At 42.4% G+C, this 17440-nt stretch overlaps 1 protein-coding gene across 3 annotated transcripts in view; it reads right to left on the reverse strand.

The window, feature by feature from the left end:
• Positions 1-9873, reverse strand: part of TM9SF4 (transmembrane 9 superfamily member 4) — a 60080-nt gene extending 50207 nt beyond the window's left edge. The window contains exon 1 of one of the 3 annotated variants that reach the window (XM_057702060.1): positions 9638-9873. In XM_057702060.1, coding sequence (XP_057558043.1) covers positions 9638-9652 — 15 coding nt within the window. In that variant the 5' untranslated portion in view covers positions 9653-9873. Of the gene's footprint in view, positions 1-9385; positions 9452-9637 lie in introns of those variants that run through there. The other 2 variants (XM_057702064.1, XM_057702062.1) reach the window with 2 other exon arrangements.
• Between the last annotated feature and the right edge of the window lie 7567 nt (positions 9874-17440).

The following is a 17440-nucleotide window of genomic DNA, read 5'->3' on the forward strand; positions in this document are numbered from 1 at the left end:
TAAAAAAGAACAAAACTAGAGGATTTATACTACCCAATTTCTAAGCAATTATAAAGCTACAGTAATCAAGACAGTGTCATAAGGATAAGTGTAAAAACCAATGGAACAAAATTAAAAGTCTAGAGATAAATCTTTGCATTTACAGTAAACTGACTTTCAACAAAGTTGCCAAGGCAATTCAATAGGGAAAGGACAGTCTTTTCAACAAATGGTGCTAAGACAATTGGGTAGCCATGTGCAAAAGGAACCTCACATCATATACAAAAATAAACTCAGAATGGATCATAGACCTAAATAGAAAAGCTAAAAAGATAAAACTTCTAGGAGAAGATCTCTGTGACCCTGGGTTAGGCAAAGATGTCTTAGATACAACACCAAAAGCACCATCTATGTTTAAAAAAATTGATAAATTGGGTTTCATCACAATTTAAAACTTTTATACTTCAAAAGATATCATTAAAAAAATGAAGGGACTTCCCTGATGGTCCAGTGGTAAAGTGCCTGCCTTCGAATGCAGGGGACTCGGGTTTGATCCCTGGTCAGGGAACTAAGATCCCACATGCCACGGGGCAACCAAGCCCGAGTGCGCATGTGTGTGCCACAACTACTGAGCTTGTGTGCCTCAACCAGAGAGCCCACGCACTCTGGAGCCCATGCACCACAACTAGAGAAGAGAAATCCTGCACACCACAACTAGGGAGAAGCCCACAACGAAAGATCCCGCACACCTCAACGAAGATCCTGTGTGCTGCAACCAAGGCCTGACGCAGCCAAAATAAGTAAATAAAGTTTAAAAAAAATTAAAAAATAAAATAAAATAAAAAACAGGCCACAGACTAGGAGGAAAACCTTTGTAAATCACATATCTGACAGGGGTCTTGTATCTACAATATATAAAGTTTGGCTGTATCTTTAAATAGTTAAACATAAACTTACCACCCCAACCAGCAATTTCAATCCTAGGCATTTACCCAAGAGAAAAGGAAATATATGTCCATACAATGACTTGCACATGAATGTTCCTAACAGCTCTGATCACAACAGTCCCAAATTGGAAACAACCCAAACACCCGTCAATTGGTGAATGGATAAACAAAAGGCAGTATAGCTGTACAATGGAATACTACTCAGCAATAAAAAGGAGTGAACTACCAATTCATGTTACAACATGAATGAACCTCAAAAACATTACACTAAGTAGAAGCCAGATGTGAAAGTCTGTATATTATATGATTTCACTTACATGAAATGCCCAGAAAGGGCAAATCTATAGAGACAGAAAGCAGATCAATCGTTGGCTGGTTGTAGAAACAGGGATTATTGGCTCCAAGTGTCAATCCCTTGATTATAAGGGAATTTGTTGGAGTGACAGAAATGCCTCAAACTTTGTGTCATTGTGAAGATGGTTATACAAGTCTATATGAAAAACTATATGAACTGTACACTTAAAATGGGTAATTGTATGGTGTTAAGTAATACCTTCATACACCTGAAGAAAAAAAAATCAGCTAGGGGGAGGTACAGAGGAAACAAGTTTGGCAATATAATGGTAATTGTTGAATTTGGGTAATGGGTTATAAGAAGTTCTTTATACTATTTCTTCTACTTTTGTGTATGTTGGAAAATTTTTATACCAAAAAGTTTTTAAAAATATAGATGTTTTTATGTGCATAAAAATGTCTGGAGAAATGTTTTTTAAAAAAATCAAAGACTACACCCGACGAATGAATGGGGGCATAGCTGAACGACTTTCTTTGCATTTATAGCCTTTATACTTTTTTCCAAGTATATGGATTACTGATATTCAAAATAAATACACTGACGTTTTAAGAAGGGGAAGGCTGCCTCTGAAAATACTCGGGCAAGTTCCCCTGCATATGTGCAGAAACTGGAAGCTACAAGGTAAGAATGATGCAGAGGAGATTCTGGAGCCAGGTGTGTGGGTAACCAGACCAGGTTAGTAATTCTTAATCTTGGGGAAGTGTTGCAAATCCCTCTGAGAATCTTAGAAAAGCTACAGATGCTGCTCCCAGAAAAAAACACTCCAAAATGCAGAATCTGACATATGATTCCAAGATGATCAAAGGACCAGGAAGTTCACAGGCCCTTGATAAAGATCCCTGTACTGGATCCCATTCCAACTTTTGTGATTATTTGACTTAATTACCTCTGTAGCCCCAACAGCCTGATAGAGTATGTTTGACCCATATTTCATTTCTGTTAGGAAATTAGCAAGAAGCAAGTACCTGCTTCTTGGGAAATTCCTTTACATCTTCCTTTAATTTTTAATTGATCACCACAGGAACTCTCATGTGAGATTCAGTCTGAAAAGCCAATTAAGTATTTAGCAAGCATCTGCTGCATGTTCAGAACCAAGAAAGGAGTGGAGTCCTAGGAGAGGTGAACCAGTCCATTCAACGTTATTTTGCTTTACTTGGTTTCCAAGTCACAAGACTGCAAAGGCAGCACGTCAAGGAACAAGGTGATGGCAATCTAGAAGCCCTTATGCTATAATCTAACACCCCATCACTGGCAAAGATATGGGTGACCTGGTAAGTTATAAAGCTCGAGGGACCTAAGAATCAAGGTCTTGCCCCCTCTCTATACTTTATTCTTGGGGGCTGGGCACGCAGAAAAATTTCTCCCAAACAACAGCCCAATGAAGGACTACTAGGACCAAAAAGTACCCCTCACTCCCCCGCCCAAATTTGCACCACCCAGTTTGAAAGGTATGAACAATTAGCTTCTTTCAAAAAAAAGAAGGAAGTTTCCCCTGAGAACTGAAAATTATTTCATTCACTCATATTTCTCTGTGGCCAGAAGTTAACCTTTTGTTTTCTGGAGCCCTCTGCCTTGCAGTTTTCTTTCCCATAAACAGCATCACCTAGAGATAGAGTCTGGCCAATCTGAACAGCTTTCCTGGTTCCTATTCTATGCCTTTCCTGCTGCAAAAGCAGCACCTTTCCTTAAGAGAAAACTAGATTCTTCTTTTCCTTTTCAAAGATACAGTCACTATTTTAAGATCACTCAGTAACTGCTCCCCAGATTAAGGGGGGGAGGCCGGGGGTGGGGTGGGGCAAAGAACAAAGAAAGCTTTGGGGCATTGCTGCCAACAGTTAACTGAAATCAGCTACCTAATCAGTTAAAGCTCCCAAAGAATTCAACCACACCTAATGACAGCCAAAGACCACTTACCAAGCAGCCCCCATGGAACTAAAGACCTCAGGAAGATAAACAAATCAAAAACAAACCAACCAAAAACCAAAACCAAACCAAAACAAACAAACAGAACCAAATCAGCCACAGGCCACTCTGAAAATGTAGCCTTTGTTTCAGAGCCCATAGACACAGAGTAGCTGTTGAGCAGAGACACACAGAAAGACTCAAAACTGTTCTTTGGGGATAGGGAACAACCCACAGCAGGCTGTGGAAGTCCAGGTGAAACTAATAACTACCCTCACCAAGCAAAGACAACCACACCCAAACCTTGAGGCCAGAAAGTGCAGAAATAAAACATAAAAAATGCACTGACCTTCCCTCTCCCCGTTGGGCATCTATAAAAGGACTCTCAGTTAACCCAAGCAATAGGCTTAGATGGTTCATCTCCTAAAGACGTCAAACCTTGGAGCAGGAAAATTACAGAGAGCTCTTTGCACTAGGCATGTTCATCTCATATTTCATTTAATCATCACAACAATCCTTTGAGGAGAGTATCACCCTCATTTTGAAAGTAAGGAAACTGATCTGGACAAAAAAGTTCTGAAGATGGATGGTGGTGATGGTTGCACATTAACGTGAATGTACTTAATGCCACTGTACACTTAAAATAGCTAAGATGATAAATTTTATGTCTATTTTACCACAATAAAAAAAATTTTTTTTAAGTAACAGGTTTAAAGAAGCAAATAGTTTGCCCAAAGTCATAAAACCAATCAGAGTATCAGATTCTAGCCAAGGTCCTTGGCTTTTGTAAGGATTAGGTGGAATAATGGATGGGCATGTGGTTTATCAACCGAAATGTATTTTGTGAGTAGAAATTTTCCCCTCAAAGTTAGGTAACACAGGGGATTACCACAAACCAATGTCAACATAGGAAAAACTTTATAGAAAACCACCTCATTCAGGGGTTGCAAATTCAACCACCTAGGGGCCATGTAAGTTACCTAAGTGGTGAGGCTGCTAAGGAATAAGACAAGAGGGAGTGGAAGAGAAAAATGGCACACTAGGTCCTACATGGAGAATGCTCCTGATGGGGAATTTTGGCCCTAATTTTCAAGAAAAAATGAAAATCTAGAATTTTTGTAATGGGAAATCTCCCAATTATTAAATATTGGCAACTAGAAAAAAATTAAAGTCATATGCTTGCCAACCTCCGCTCCCCACCACCCCAATCAAATCCACGCGAAGATGTGGTCCATAAACTGTCCATTTACAGCATCTGATCTACTTCATTATAAACTGAGATCCAAAGATATGAAGTGACTTGCCAGGACGCCTAGACTCCCTTCTAAACTGGCTTATGAATTCAGCTCCAATTTGTGATTTGATTTTGTCTTTTAAGAACTGCTAGTAGCATTTAGCATACCCTCTGAATACAAAACCTTCAGACTTCAAACCCTGGGAGGTCTGTCAGTTTAATGCCCGGGCACAGGTGAGAAATCACAGTAGGGGGCAGAGAAGGAAGCAATGAAGAGGAACGAAACCAAACCAAGAAGTCCCAGGTGTCTTCAGCCATGCTCCACTTGGGAAATACCAGTGTCAGCAAATGGTTCAGGGATCAAAGCAGGTTTGGGGTGGTCGGTGGCTCCTACCATTCGTCTATGGCCAGATGGCCCTGTTCACCCTGGGTCCTTCCCACCCTCCTGCCAGTGCTCAGAGATCAAAACTCAACCTTCTCCAACATTCTGTGACCAGCTTCTTTAATGCTGAGATCAAAAGGGAACCTCTGTCCAAGTTGTAAAAGAGAAACCAGGAAGCAACTTAATGCCTTCTCTGGACTTCCTGAGGGGATTAAGGGCACTCCTTTAAAGGGATTCCTCAGAGAAACACATTTGTACCAAGGCCTGGTTTCAGTGCCTCAGCTCCAAGGACGCAGTGGCTCCTGCAGAACATGTGCCAGGTGGAGCAACTCGAGAGATGAGACAACACAACCAACAGACAGCAGCTTCCAAAGACCACAGGGATTATGATCATGGGGGAAAAAAATCAACCTGATTTTACAGGCATATTAGCAAATATCACCTTAAATACAAGTACTCTAAACCACAAAATTTTCAAACTGGAATTTAGAAATCCTCACATCTAAATCTTTTTTTTTTCTTTCCGCCTCCAGCTTTACTGAGGTTTAATTGACATATAACATTGTGTGAGCTTAAAGTGTACAACATGTTGATTCGATACATTTATATATTGCAAAATGATTACACCACAGCTTTAGCTAAAACCTCCATACATCACATAATTATCATTTCCTATTTGGAAATCCTCACATCTAAATCTTAATTTCACATATGACATGTGTTGAAACAGACCAATAAAGCCAAAATAATTTGCCCCAGACCACATGGTGGATCAGTGGCAGTGCTGGGACTAAGCCCCAGCTACTGGACTCCTGCTCCAGTGCTCCCTCCTCAATGGGCCGATGCCCACCCACATGTGAGGCCCAGGGGAGACAGCAACTTGCCACACACAGGACTGGTGGCAGAGTCCAGGCCTCCTATTCGAGGCCTCTATCATCCAGATTCTATCACCAAAAATGGTTCCTGTGCTTCTAACTGGGCCAGGGTGCGGATGGACAGGGAGACTGGGTGACACTGCTTCCACCTGCTCAAAGGAAACTTAAGGTCACTCAGGCCATTCCCCTGCCTCTGGACTGGATCAAACGCAAGTAATCTTAAAACAGTGAGAACTGACCCAGCAATTCCACTCCTAGGTATACACCCAAGAAAACTGAGAAGCTATGTTCACGCAAAAACTTGCACACAAAACTCATAGCAGCACTATTCGTAACGGTCAAAAAGTAGAAATAATCCCAAAGTCCATCAGCCGATGAAAGGATAAACAAAATGAGGTCTATCCATACAACCGAGTATTATGTGACCATAGAAAGGAATGAAATATTGATACATGTTACAACATGGATGACCTTTGAAAACATTATACCATGTTAAAACAAAAAAGTCAGATACAAAACACCACATATTATTTGATTCCATTTACATGAAATGTCCAGAACAGAAAAACCTATACAGACAGAAAGTATATTAATGGTTGCCAGGGACTGGGGGAAGGGGGAGTGGGAAGTGGCTGCTAATGGGTTTCTTTATGAGGTGATGAAAATGTTCTGGAAGTAGACCGTGGTGAAGGTTGCACAACTTTGTGAATATACTAAAAACCACTGAACTGTAAACTTTAAAAGGGTGAATTTTATGGTATATGAATTATAATCCAATAAAAAGGGAAAAAGATAAAACCCAAAACAGTATGAACAATAATATATGTGAGAGAAATAGTTTTATTCTCCAAATGGAGGTTTCTAGACTCCTGAGGTGCCTACAAATGCACTCAATGCACATTCCCCAAGTTCCACCAGAATAATATTCCCCAAAGCATATTCCATATGCTCAGTAGTTCCATCAACAGTGTGATATAAGCCTGCTTCTCACGTCAGAACCAGCGAGATCAACTCAGGTATCCTGTAACTTTATAGAGTCATCTAAATCCAGGGCAGGAGGAAGGCAGGAAAACTAGAGAGGACTTCAGTTTACACCAGCCATCTGCTTCTGTGCTGGGGGAAGTTCAGGAAACACCCATTGTGCTAACACAGACCTGGGAGGTGGCAGTCAAGCCCTGGGGAAGAAAAGCCAATCACTAAGGAAAGGGAGGGAGCGAGGGAGAAACCTATAAATACCGCTTGAAACATGCACCCACAACCCTAACTTTCAAAACAAAAGAATAAACCAAAAACCAGCACGTTCCCACAGTCACTGAATCTATTAGCTCAGTTCCTCTTTGGTTGTATGACCTGCCTCAAAACCCAGATACCCCAAAGCAGATCCACACACTTCCATCCCCAACAGTTGTGAAACAACCTATGTGTATGAGGGTGTGGGGACTGTTCTGACTTCCGTGTAATAAAGTGCTTAACACAGACCAACTCAAGTCTATCTGCCCACTCTGCCTGTCATACGCATCCCTCTGTAATAAACTTGCTTCCATGCCTTTCACTATAGCCTCAAACATGAAGTTTCTCATATGCACTCTTTAAAATGGCCTCTGTGGGTCACTGTATACATTACATCCTCAGTTTCTTGAAATCAGTTTCAGTATTCACTGTGAAAGCATAGGATGACACTCCCAGGTGACATAATAAACACGAAATCACTGTGCTTTCCACTGTGCTTAAAATAAAATTCAAACTCCTTTCCATGGTTTTTCTGCAGGCTGAGAACAAGCCAGCGCCCTTGTTTTCAATGTAATGTTCTGGAGAGGATGGGAAGGGGAAGCACCTAACAGAACACTCTTTCAAAATGCAGTCCACAGACTACAAACTGTAGACTACAACCCACCACAATTACAGGCATGCTTCTAGGAACACAGCTCTTCCTGCCTCTCTCTGATTCCATCTTGTATCATTCTATGTCCCTCTACCTTGACTCCTCACCATGTTTCAGCCCCTCCAGCCTTCTGTGTTCCTCAAACATACTCTTTTCCACCTTGGTCCTTTACACTTGCCATCTCATTTGCCTGGAACACTCTTTGCATTGCTGGTTCCTTCTTGTCAATCAGGTCTCAACTCATGTCATTTTCTCTGAGAAGACTTCTCTGACCACTTAATCCAAAGCAGCTGCATCACCCCGTCACCCCCAATCACTACCACTTCACCTGTCTGTCTTCACAGCACTTACCACTATTGGACATTACCTTGTTCATGTATTTGTTTATGTACTCAATGCCTGTCTCCACAAGGGTAGGGACCTTGACCCTCTAATTCACCAGAACATCCCTAGGTCTTGGCACAGAGCAGGCACTCAAATATTTGTTGATTAAACAAATGTGTACCAGAAATACGTTAACTTATTACCTCTTAAAAAACCTCACAACACGGAAGGAATTTTCCAGTGAAATGCTATAGATGCCACTTTACTGAACTTTTCCCTATGGCAAAAGAGGGTGTAGCTTTTGCTGTTAAGGTTCTTACGCCATCCTTGTTCTGAATGGGTTTCAACATACCACTTTTGGGATTTTTTTCTGTGGTCTCAGACCACAGAAATCAGGCAAAGCTGTGATGTCTTTTATCTGACCTCTGAAGTTCTAGATAAGGAATCCCTTTATTAAACAAAAAGGATAATTGGCTGGTTAACAGAAGGAGGGAAATTTGTTATCAGCCAATAACCTACCCTTGTTCGGAGAAAATCAACACCAAAGAACTTAAACAAGAATCTTTCTTTACTAAAGTCAAATGACCTTCGCATGCACTCCCAGGATGAAATTATTTGCTGAGGAAGCAACATACAGGAACACCTAGAAAATCACTCTGGACTAAGTGACTTCAATTTTAGTTGTGGTCTCTTGACAAGCAGAATGTGGGCAGAGCCTCTGCAAGAAGAAAGGGCCAGTCCCTCATAGATCTACTTCCAGCGTTCTGTACCATAAGCCAGCAAGTTCTGACCCACTTTCCAGCCAAAGCTTATCCACATAACCTTATTCACACACAGGCTTCATCCTAAAGCACTGTGTGGCCCTGTAGAGGCATGGGAAAGGAAAGGGAAAGGGGCCAAGCGGGGCTGGTAGTGTTTTTCAAAACTTAGTTACAGACCACCTCCATCATAATCACCAGAGTGCTTATGAAAGTGCAGATTCCTGGGCCTCACCTAGCCCTACGGAATCAGAATCTTTAGAAACTGCATTTTTTAACAAGCCTCCCCGCACACACCCCGAGTCTTATGCACAGTAAAGTTTGAGAACCAGTGGGATAAAAGCTCCATAGGAGAGACGTAGGGAGAAGACAGGAGAAATGATTAGGGAAGGATCTGGGGATGGCGGATTGGGTCGGGGGGGGGGGGGGGCCTGGCTAAAGGCATGCTTCCGGGTATCTGCAGTCAACACAGGTGCGCGGTGGTAACAGTTTAGAGCAGAGGTGAGGACAGGGCTCTGGAAGGGAAATGACACTGGGTCTGGGCTGGGAGGCTGGTCGGAGGTGAGGACGCATCCACGGGCTGGTCAAGACAGTGGCGAGACGAGGAGGCGGAGAGAGCAGGGTCTGGACGTGAGAGGGAGGAGCGAAGGTGGGAATAACAGAGGGCTCTTCGGAGGAGTCGGGTCGGAAAGTGAAAACTGGGTAATAGGGGTCACAGGAGGCGGAGACCAAAGCCAGAATACGAACCGGCGGAGGTGATAGCTGAGACCCTTCCTCCGACCCAGTGCCTCCCCCAAAACTTCGGGCCTTGACAAGCCTGGGTGCGGGCAAACGCAGGGGAGGGGGAATTTCGGGCAGTCCAGCCCACTCAGGGATGGCCCTCAGGCCTGAGCTAGGGGTCCCTGAGGTGGCTCAGGCCAGGTATGGGACACCGGAAAGTCCTGGGATACCCCGGAGGGCCCCGCTCCATCTCCGGCTCCCGGAGTCTCCTTCACTCACCATCGCCGCCGCCATCTTGGATCCACGTGTCGGCGTGATGACGTCAGCGGAAGTACTGTTTCCCAGGTTACGGAGTTTAACTCCGCGAGGTGCTGTCGTCTTCAGTCTCTCGTGTGGTCGCGGTGAGTGGAGGGGCAAAGACTTAGCTCCTGGTCGGTAGCCAGGTGTGGGCAGTCAAGTCGCTAATTAGGTGAAAAGAGAGGATGGTGTAACCACGGGAGCCATGTTAGCTCCTGGCAGAGCCTGCTCCTCCCCCTCCTGACACTGCACTGTGGGTAATAGCGGTGTGCGTAACCGCGCTTGTTTTGTGGGCTCCATCTTTAGTGTTGGCAGGGAGACCCGTTGCCAGGGTTACCTCAGGCCCTTGATATGGGTGAGTGGGGTTGGTACCAGGGCTCCATTAGCAGAATAATTTGTAATTATATATTTAATATTTTGCTTGACTATCCTACATCCCCTCCAATAGACTATAATCCCTATGGGGGTAGGATCCTGTCCTTTATTTAACCTTGCTCTGCCTCATTCTCATCTGTGAAATGGGGAGGGAATTATTATAATACCTTCATCATAGGTTTATGATGAGGATCCAATAACATAATGTTACATAGTGTTATTCAATAAATAATGGTCATTATACTCCTATGTATACTCCTTCGGGCTTATGGTAGGTGCCCAACACAATATACTACTTACCAAATGAAGGAAAGGCATCATCTTTAGTGGAGGATGTTGTGGTCCGAGCGTGGGTTGGAAAAGAATTTCCAGACACAAGCAGAATGCAAGGAAGATAGAGTTTATTAGAGAGAAGGGATGCTGCAAGAACAGTGGGCTGACTTCCTGGTAGCCAGGGAAAGTCCACCCTGAGCATGGGTTGCTTGCTTGTTTTTATAGCCAGGGAACCTGCAGTTATCTGCTGACTGGGCAGAGGATGTATACTTTTAGTGTGCTGAGTGGGAGAAAAATGGGGCAAATATCTTTCCTTATTTGGGATGGGCAAGGGACATGGTATGCTCCTTGGGAAATTTTTGGGACATTGCAATTGTTGCATTGTACAGAGTGATAGGAGTCTGGTAACTCTTTGTTCGAGCAATATTGGCCCTTTGAGTCTATCTTGTTCTTTGTCCTTGGAGCACACCACAGAGGGATATATCTTTCTTTCAATGTGTACTTAACCATGTGCTAGTTACCTAAGTGTGTGACTCGAGGCAAGTCACTCAGCCTTCCTAAGCCTCAGTTTCCAGTAGCTGGAAAAGGGGACTCAACGTGTTGTGGTATTAAAATTGGGAGAGACCTGAAAGTTCATTTGGTCTGTGTATCACTATGAAGTGGATACAGTACCAATGCTATCTGCAACTATTAGGAAAAGTTATAAAAGAATAATAACAGTTAATAATAATAATCACTTACTGAACATTTGTTGTGTGCTGCAGCATTTAGCATTATGCTAAAGCTATTCATAAGACTCTCTTATCTAATCCCTACCTCTTGGTAGGGGAGAGTTGAACTCTGATGCCCACCTACGAGCACCACTATGGTGGATTGCCAGCCAAAGAAGGCTGCCAGCGAGTCCTCCCATCTTTTCATGAGCATGCTGTTTCTCCCACCAAAAGGTAGACTCTCATTCTCCTCCTTTTGAATCTAGCTGGTCACATCATTTGCTTTAGCCAATAGAATGTGGTACAAATGACTCTCCCAGTTCTGCGTCTAAGCCTTAGGAGACCTGGCAGCTGCTTTCATCATCTTGGGTCTAAAGACCTCTGGCTACCCAACTGGAGAGCCACATGGAGAGGGAGAGAGGCCCAGCCAACTCCTCAAGGTGCTCTGGAGGGACTTCCCTGGTGGTCCAGTGGTTAAGACTCTGTGCTCCCAATGCAGGTGGCCCGGGTTCGATCCCTGGTCAGGGAACTAGATCCCACATGTTGCAACTAAGAGCCCATATGCGACAACTAAAGATCCCGCATATCACAATGAAGATCCCGCATACAGCAGTGAAGATCTTATGTGCCATAACTAAGACCTGGAGCAGCCAAATAAATAAATAAGTAAATATTTTTTTGAAAAAGGTACTCTAGAAATTCCAGCTGAGCACTAGGCATACGAATGGAGTCATCATGGACATTTTAACGCTAGCTGAACTGCCAGCTGAATGCAGCCGCATGCATAACCCTATCTGACACTATATAGAACAAAAAAACCCTGCCCAGCTGAGCCCAGTTGTTTTAGATTTTGGAGTGATTTTTCATGCAGCAATAGATAATTGAAACACACACCCATTAACTCTTGTGACCTGGACAACCATCCTGAAGAGGAAGGAGCACAACAGATAAATCCCCAAGGGGGAAGAAGCTTGAGAGACAAGGGGGAGATTTTGCTTGGAGTTTTATAGCTCGTAAGCTGTAGGTTCCAAACTGGCAAACAGTTCTCCTGGAACTTGAATCCTGGGTGTCTCCCACCATTTCTGGATGCCTGAAGAGGGATGACTGATAAAGAACAAAACTCCATGAATGGCATGTTATTCCTCGGTATTTTCATTTTTCCCCTCATACTTTCTGTTTTTCCCAAAGGGCTTCCATGATCCAGTCTCCTTTGGTAACATACACACATCAGAATCTTGGAGTTTAAATCCCATCTCCGTCACCCACCAGCTTGATGGTATGGGCAAATTTCTTTTTTCCCTTAAATTTTTTTTATTGTGGTAAAATATACATCACATAAAATTTACCATTTTAATCACTTTTAAGTGTACAGTTCAGTGATATCAAGTACATTCATCACCACCACCCATCTCCAGAACCTCTTCATCATCCCAAACTGAAACCCTGCACCCCTTAAACAGTAATTCCGCGTTATACCATCCCCTCAGCCCCTGGTAACCACTATTCTACTTTCTGTCTCTATGAATTTGCCTATTCTAGATATCTCATGTAAATGGAATTATGCAATGTTTGTCCTTTTGTGTCTGGCTTATTTCATTTAGCATAATGTTTTCAAGTTTATGTTGTAGCATGTATCAGAATTTCATTCCTTTTTAAGACATTTGGGTTGTTTCTACCTTTTGGCTATTGTAAACAATGCTGCTATGAACATGGATGTACAAATATCTGTTAAGATCCCTTCTTTCACTTCTTTTGGGTGTACACACAGAAGTGGAATTGCTGACTCATGTGGTAATTCTATGTTTAACTTTTTGAGGAACTGGCATACTACTTTCCACAGTGGCTGTACCATTTTGCATTCCCATCAGTTATGCACATGGGTTCTCTAATTTCCTCACATCCTCACCAAGACTTGTTATTTTCCATTGTTATACTTAATAATAACCATGCTAATGGGTGTGAAGACAGGCAAGATTTCTAACCTCTCTAAACGTCAACTTCCTCATCTGTAGAGCACGGATCATAAAAGACCTTACCTCATAGGATGGTTATGTGGGCTGAAGAAGTTAATATATGTCAAAAGCTTAGAATAGGGCCTATCACATAGTAAGTGTTATATACATGTTTGCTATTATTACTTTGAAGTCAATAGGGCTTGCCTTTTATCTCTGGAATGGAAACATTAAGATAAAGAGATGTTGAGAAACTTGGACAAGGTACCCCAACGAATTAGAAGGGGGATAGGGCTTGACTCAAATCTATTGAGTCGAGTCCATGCCTCCATTGTATATCCAGACAGACAGACAAAACCAAACCCAAACCCAAACCAAAGGGCTCTTATAAGAACATTGAAGTATATAGTTCCAGACACCTGCAAAAGTGCTTCTCCAAGGAAAATTGAAGAGTGGGGCTGGGCTTAGAGGAAGCAAATCTGATCCTTAGATAGCTCCAAGGAGAAGGGTAGGTAGGATGTATTAATCTGTGTCCTTCTCACACTGGTGTCAGTTATCTATCGCTGCATAACACACTGCCCTAAAACTTGGTGGCTCAAAGCAACAGTGGTTTATTATTTCTCTTGATTGTGTTAATTGGCCATCTGGGAAATTCTGATGGTCTCAGCTGGGATCTTTCATATGCTCTCATCTGACAGCTCAACTGGGGCTGGAGGGTCCAAGGTGGCCTCATATGTCTGGGAGGTTGGTGCTGACTATCAGAAAGGCCTCTCCCTGCACATCATCTTTCATCCTCAAGGAGGGCAGCCTAGGCTTCTTCACAGTGTGGTCTCGGGGTCCCTGTGGATAAGAGGAAAAGCTGCTAAGCTCTTCCTAAGGCCTAAGCTTCAGACATCCCATAGCATTAGCTCTGCCACAATCTGTTGTTCAAAACAACTTACAAGATCAGTCCGGAGTCAAAGTGGGAGGGGATGACACACAGGCACGAATTCAAGGAGGCATGATTCATTGGGGGTCGTTTTGTCACAATCCATGGCACCAACCTTGCCTAGGCCACCCTCCCCTCTCCCACCTGGGCATCTGGGGTGGCCTTCTACCTGGTTTTCTTACACCTACACTTGTCACCTCTAATCTCTATTCTCCATTTAACTGTCAAAGTCATCTTTTAAGAAGTAAAAATCAACTGTGTTTCTCCCCTATTTAAAACTCTTGAGTGCTTCCCATTGCGATAACATAAAATCCCAGGTCCTCACTGTGGCCTGCAAGCACCTGCATGATCTGGCTTTGACTCCTACATTGTCCCCTTCACTCAGCAGGCTCCAGCCACACAGACCTCCCTGTGACTTGCTGAGCTCATCTCTACCTCAGGGCCTTTGTACTTGCAGTGCTTTCTCTCTGGAATACACTTCTCTCAACATTTTGTGTGGTTAGCTCCTTCTCATGATTAGGTCTCAGCTCAACTGTCCCCTCAGAGAGATATGAGTGTGTGTGTATATATACATACATATATATATATATATAGATAGATAGATAGATAGATAGATAGTGAGAGAGAGAGAGAGAGATACTTTGGTTATTTCTTATTGTCCTTCTTCTATGAAAACCTACACTGGGTCTATGATGTTCCTAACCGTGTCCCTATTAAGTACATGCTCAAAAAAATATTTGTTGCATGTTTGCATTATGAATTAATCTCAGGCCTCACTCTGTCAGTTGGGAATAGATCCGGCTGCAGGGAAGATCCTCCCCACCCCCCCCATAACAATGGCTTACAAGATGGACACTTACTTTTCTCTGTCTTAGTTTGGTTTCCTCCATAAGCTGACTCTGAGACAACTATTCAGGCAAAAGTACTTTATCTGACAGGTAAAGGAATACCAGAAGGCAATGGCATGCAGGAGCCAGCTTCTACTATTTGCAAGAGCTAAGAGTTAAATTCTCAGAAATTTTGTGATCCAGTTGTTGAGTATGGACATTATTGAAAATTAAGTTATATAAGTTTATAATTAAATAAGTGGTATTAAAAACAAAAGAATGAAATATTCAAAACTCATTTCCTAATAATTTTACTATTGCCTAAGCTTTTGATTTTGTTTACATCTATTTTGTGTGGACAACAGAAATACTGATAATTCAGGTGCTGCTACACATCTCTTCCCAGCTCTGTGCTCACTGGCTTTGGGTTGGCAGCAGAGCCAATTTATCCATTAACACAGCAGGTACAGTGCCCAAGACCAGCGTACTTTTAGGGGCCATGAAAATGTTTAAAAGAAATTAATTCCTTTTAAAATCAAAAGGCAAAGTGAACTTTGGGGTTGAAGTAAACGTTTTCATATATAATATTAGTATATTCATCTTTTTTAAAGCAGTGCTGCTTTATTGATTGATTGATTGATTGATTGGTCGTGCCACGCAGCTTATGGGATCTTAGTTCCCTGACCAGGGATCGAAGCCAGGCCCCAGCAGTGAGAGCACCAAGTCCTAACCACTGGACTCCCAGTATATTTTTATATCAGTGCATCTGTCAACTCCAATTTATATTTAATGCAATTTATATCTATAAATAAAAATTTATATTGGTATTTATAAAATACAATATATATTTTATGAAGGAAGGGTCCTACAAAGGCAAAATCGCCTAAGCCCCATGAAAGTCACAATGCAGTTCTGAATGGTAGCTTGAAATTGGCCATGGTGGGGATATTTACTCCACAAAAATCAGCAAATGCTACAAATCAAGACTTGAATTTTTGTTTTGTTAGCAAAAATCTTTCTTTAAAGGGCCAAATGGTTAGGGCTTTTTTAGGCTTTGCAGACCACATGATTGTGTCACAACTACTCAACTCTGCCTTATAGTACAAAAAGCTGCTACAAACAATAAATAATGAGTGTGTTCCAATAAAATGTGGTTTGCCAAACCCCAGCCTAGACTTAAAGTGATGGAGAAAGAGTCAATAATGCAGATTAAACTTTAAGAATATCATGTCTTAACCTGTTACATTGTGATTAGCACAAAAACGTGACAGTGTTTGAAACTCTGACTTTATCAGCAAAGAAGCTGCTCATGTCACTGACTAAGAGGTGAAGTTCTGATGCACACCTTCACTGTTTCTTTTCACCTGATTCATGAACATACATGAAACTATCAACCCGCATTCATGTTGGAACTATACTTGGAGAGCATATGTTGTCAAGCAAGTTACCATCATGGTTAACTGAAGCTTAATCCTGTGGGGAGACTCTGGGAAGCAATGCAAAACACATACCTCAGCATTCTCCTACCCAAGGGGCAAGGGAGCTGGGCTATTTATACACCAACTCCCACAAGTCACTAGTTGAGGACTGATTCCATAGGGTGTTAACTCTTCAGCATTTTTGGCCTTTTGGGAACACTGACAGCTGAGGCTTTTTGCAGTTTTAGAAAAAGAGCTCTCAGTCACAGTGACGCAGATTATGACAGCTAAAAATCCAGTCCACTTTAAGGGATACCAACAGTGCATGTCACACCCTCTAAAGTAAAAAGTCTGAGGAGGACTATCCTAACTGTTATGGTGGCTGTGCCTAAAATATCTTCAGGGATTCAAGCTTCATCCAGCTTTGTCATCCCTAGAATTAATTCATTTTCCTCAGGGTCCAAGGTGGCAGCTAGAGCTCCAGCCTTCACATGCGCATTCTAGGCAGAAAGATAGAGGAAGAGAAGAAAAATAAGAGGTGAAAAGACCACGTCAGTTTTCTTTTAAGAAAGGAATTTGGAAGAGCTACACCATACTTCCACTTACAACCATTGATCAGAGCTTAATCACATGGCCACACTTTGCTGCAAGAGTGGGACATGTCGTCTTCATTTCCGGGAATTATGTGTCCCTGATAAAAATTCTGTTTCTCTAGAAGAAGGGGGAACATAGATATGGGGACAACCAGCAGTCATTGACAACCCCCCAAAGGGAAGGAATGCAAACAGAATGCAAACTGATATAGCCTTATGTCAGTATATATTGTGATGAGGACAGACACATGACAAAATTGAGGGCCCAGGTGGGGGAATAAGGAGGCAGTTTTAAAATCACAGGGAAAATAATGAAACAAGTGCTTTCCCTATATTTAAACTCAAAGTTACAACTAGAGAAAAGATTGAAGCAAGTCATTTATATCTTTAGAATGGACATCTTACCCATGCCTTCTTTGCCGTCTTCTGGGGAGGAGTGTGTATAGTTTTCCCATAAAATGGGTAGCATAAATCTGGCCTCGTATTTATTTAATAGACTTTATTTTTTAAAAGCAGTTTTATGGGTTGTTTTTGTTTGTTTCTGTTTTTTTTTACATGTATTTATTTAGGCTGAGCTGAGTCTTAGTTGCGGCATGTGGGAGCTTTAAGTTGTGGCATATGGACTTCTTAGTTGCAGCAAGTGATCTCTTAGTTGTGGCATGCATGCGGGATCTAGTTTCCCCACCAGGGATTGAATGTAGGTCCCCTG

Source organism: Hippopotamus amphibius, chromosome 12 (assembly GCF_030028045.1).
Source record: "Hippopotamus amphibius kiboko isolate mHipAmp2 chromosome 12, mHipAmp2.hap2, whole genome shotgun sequence".
NCBI classification, from domain to species: Eukaryota; Metazoa; Chordata; class Mammalia; order Artiodactyla; family Hippopotamidae; genus Hippopotamus; species Hippopotamus amphibius.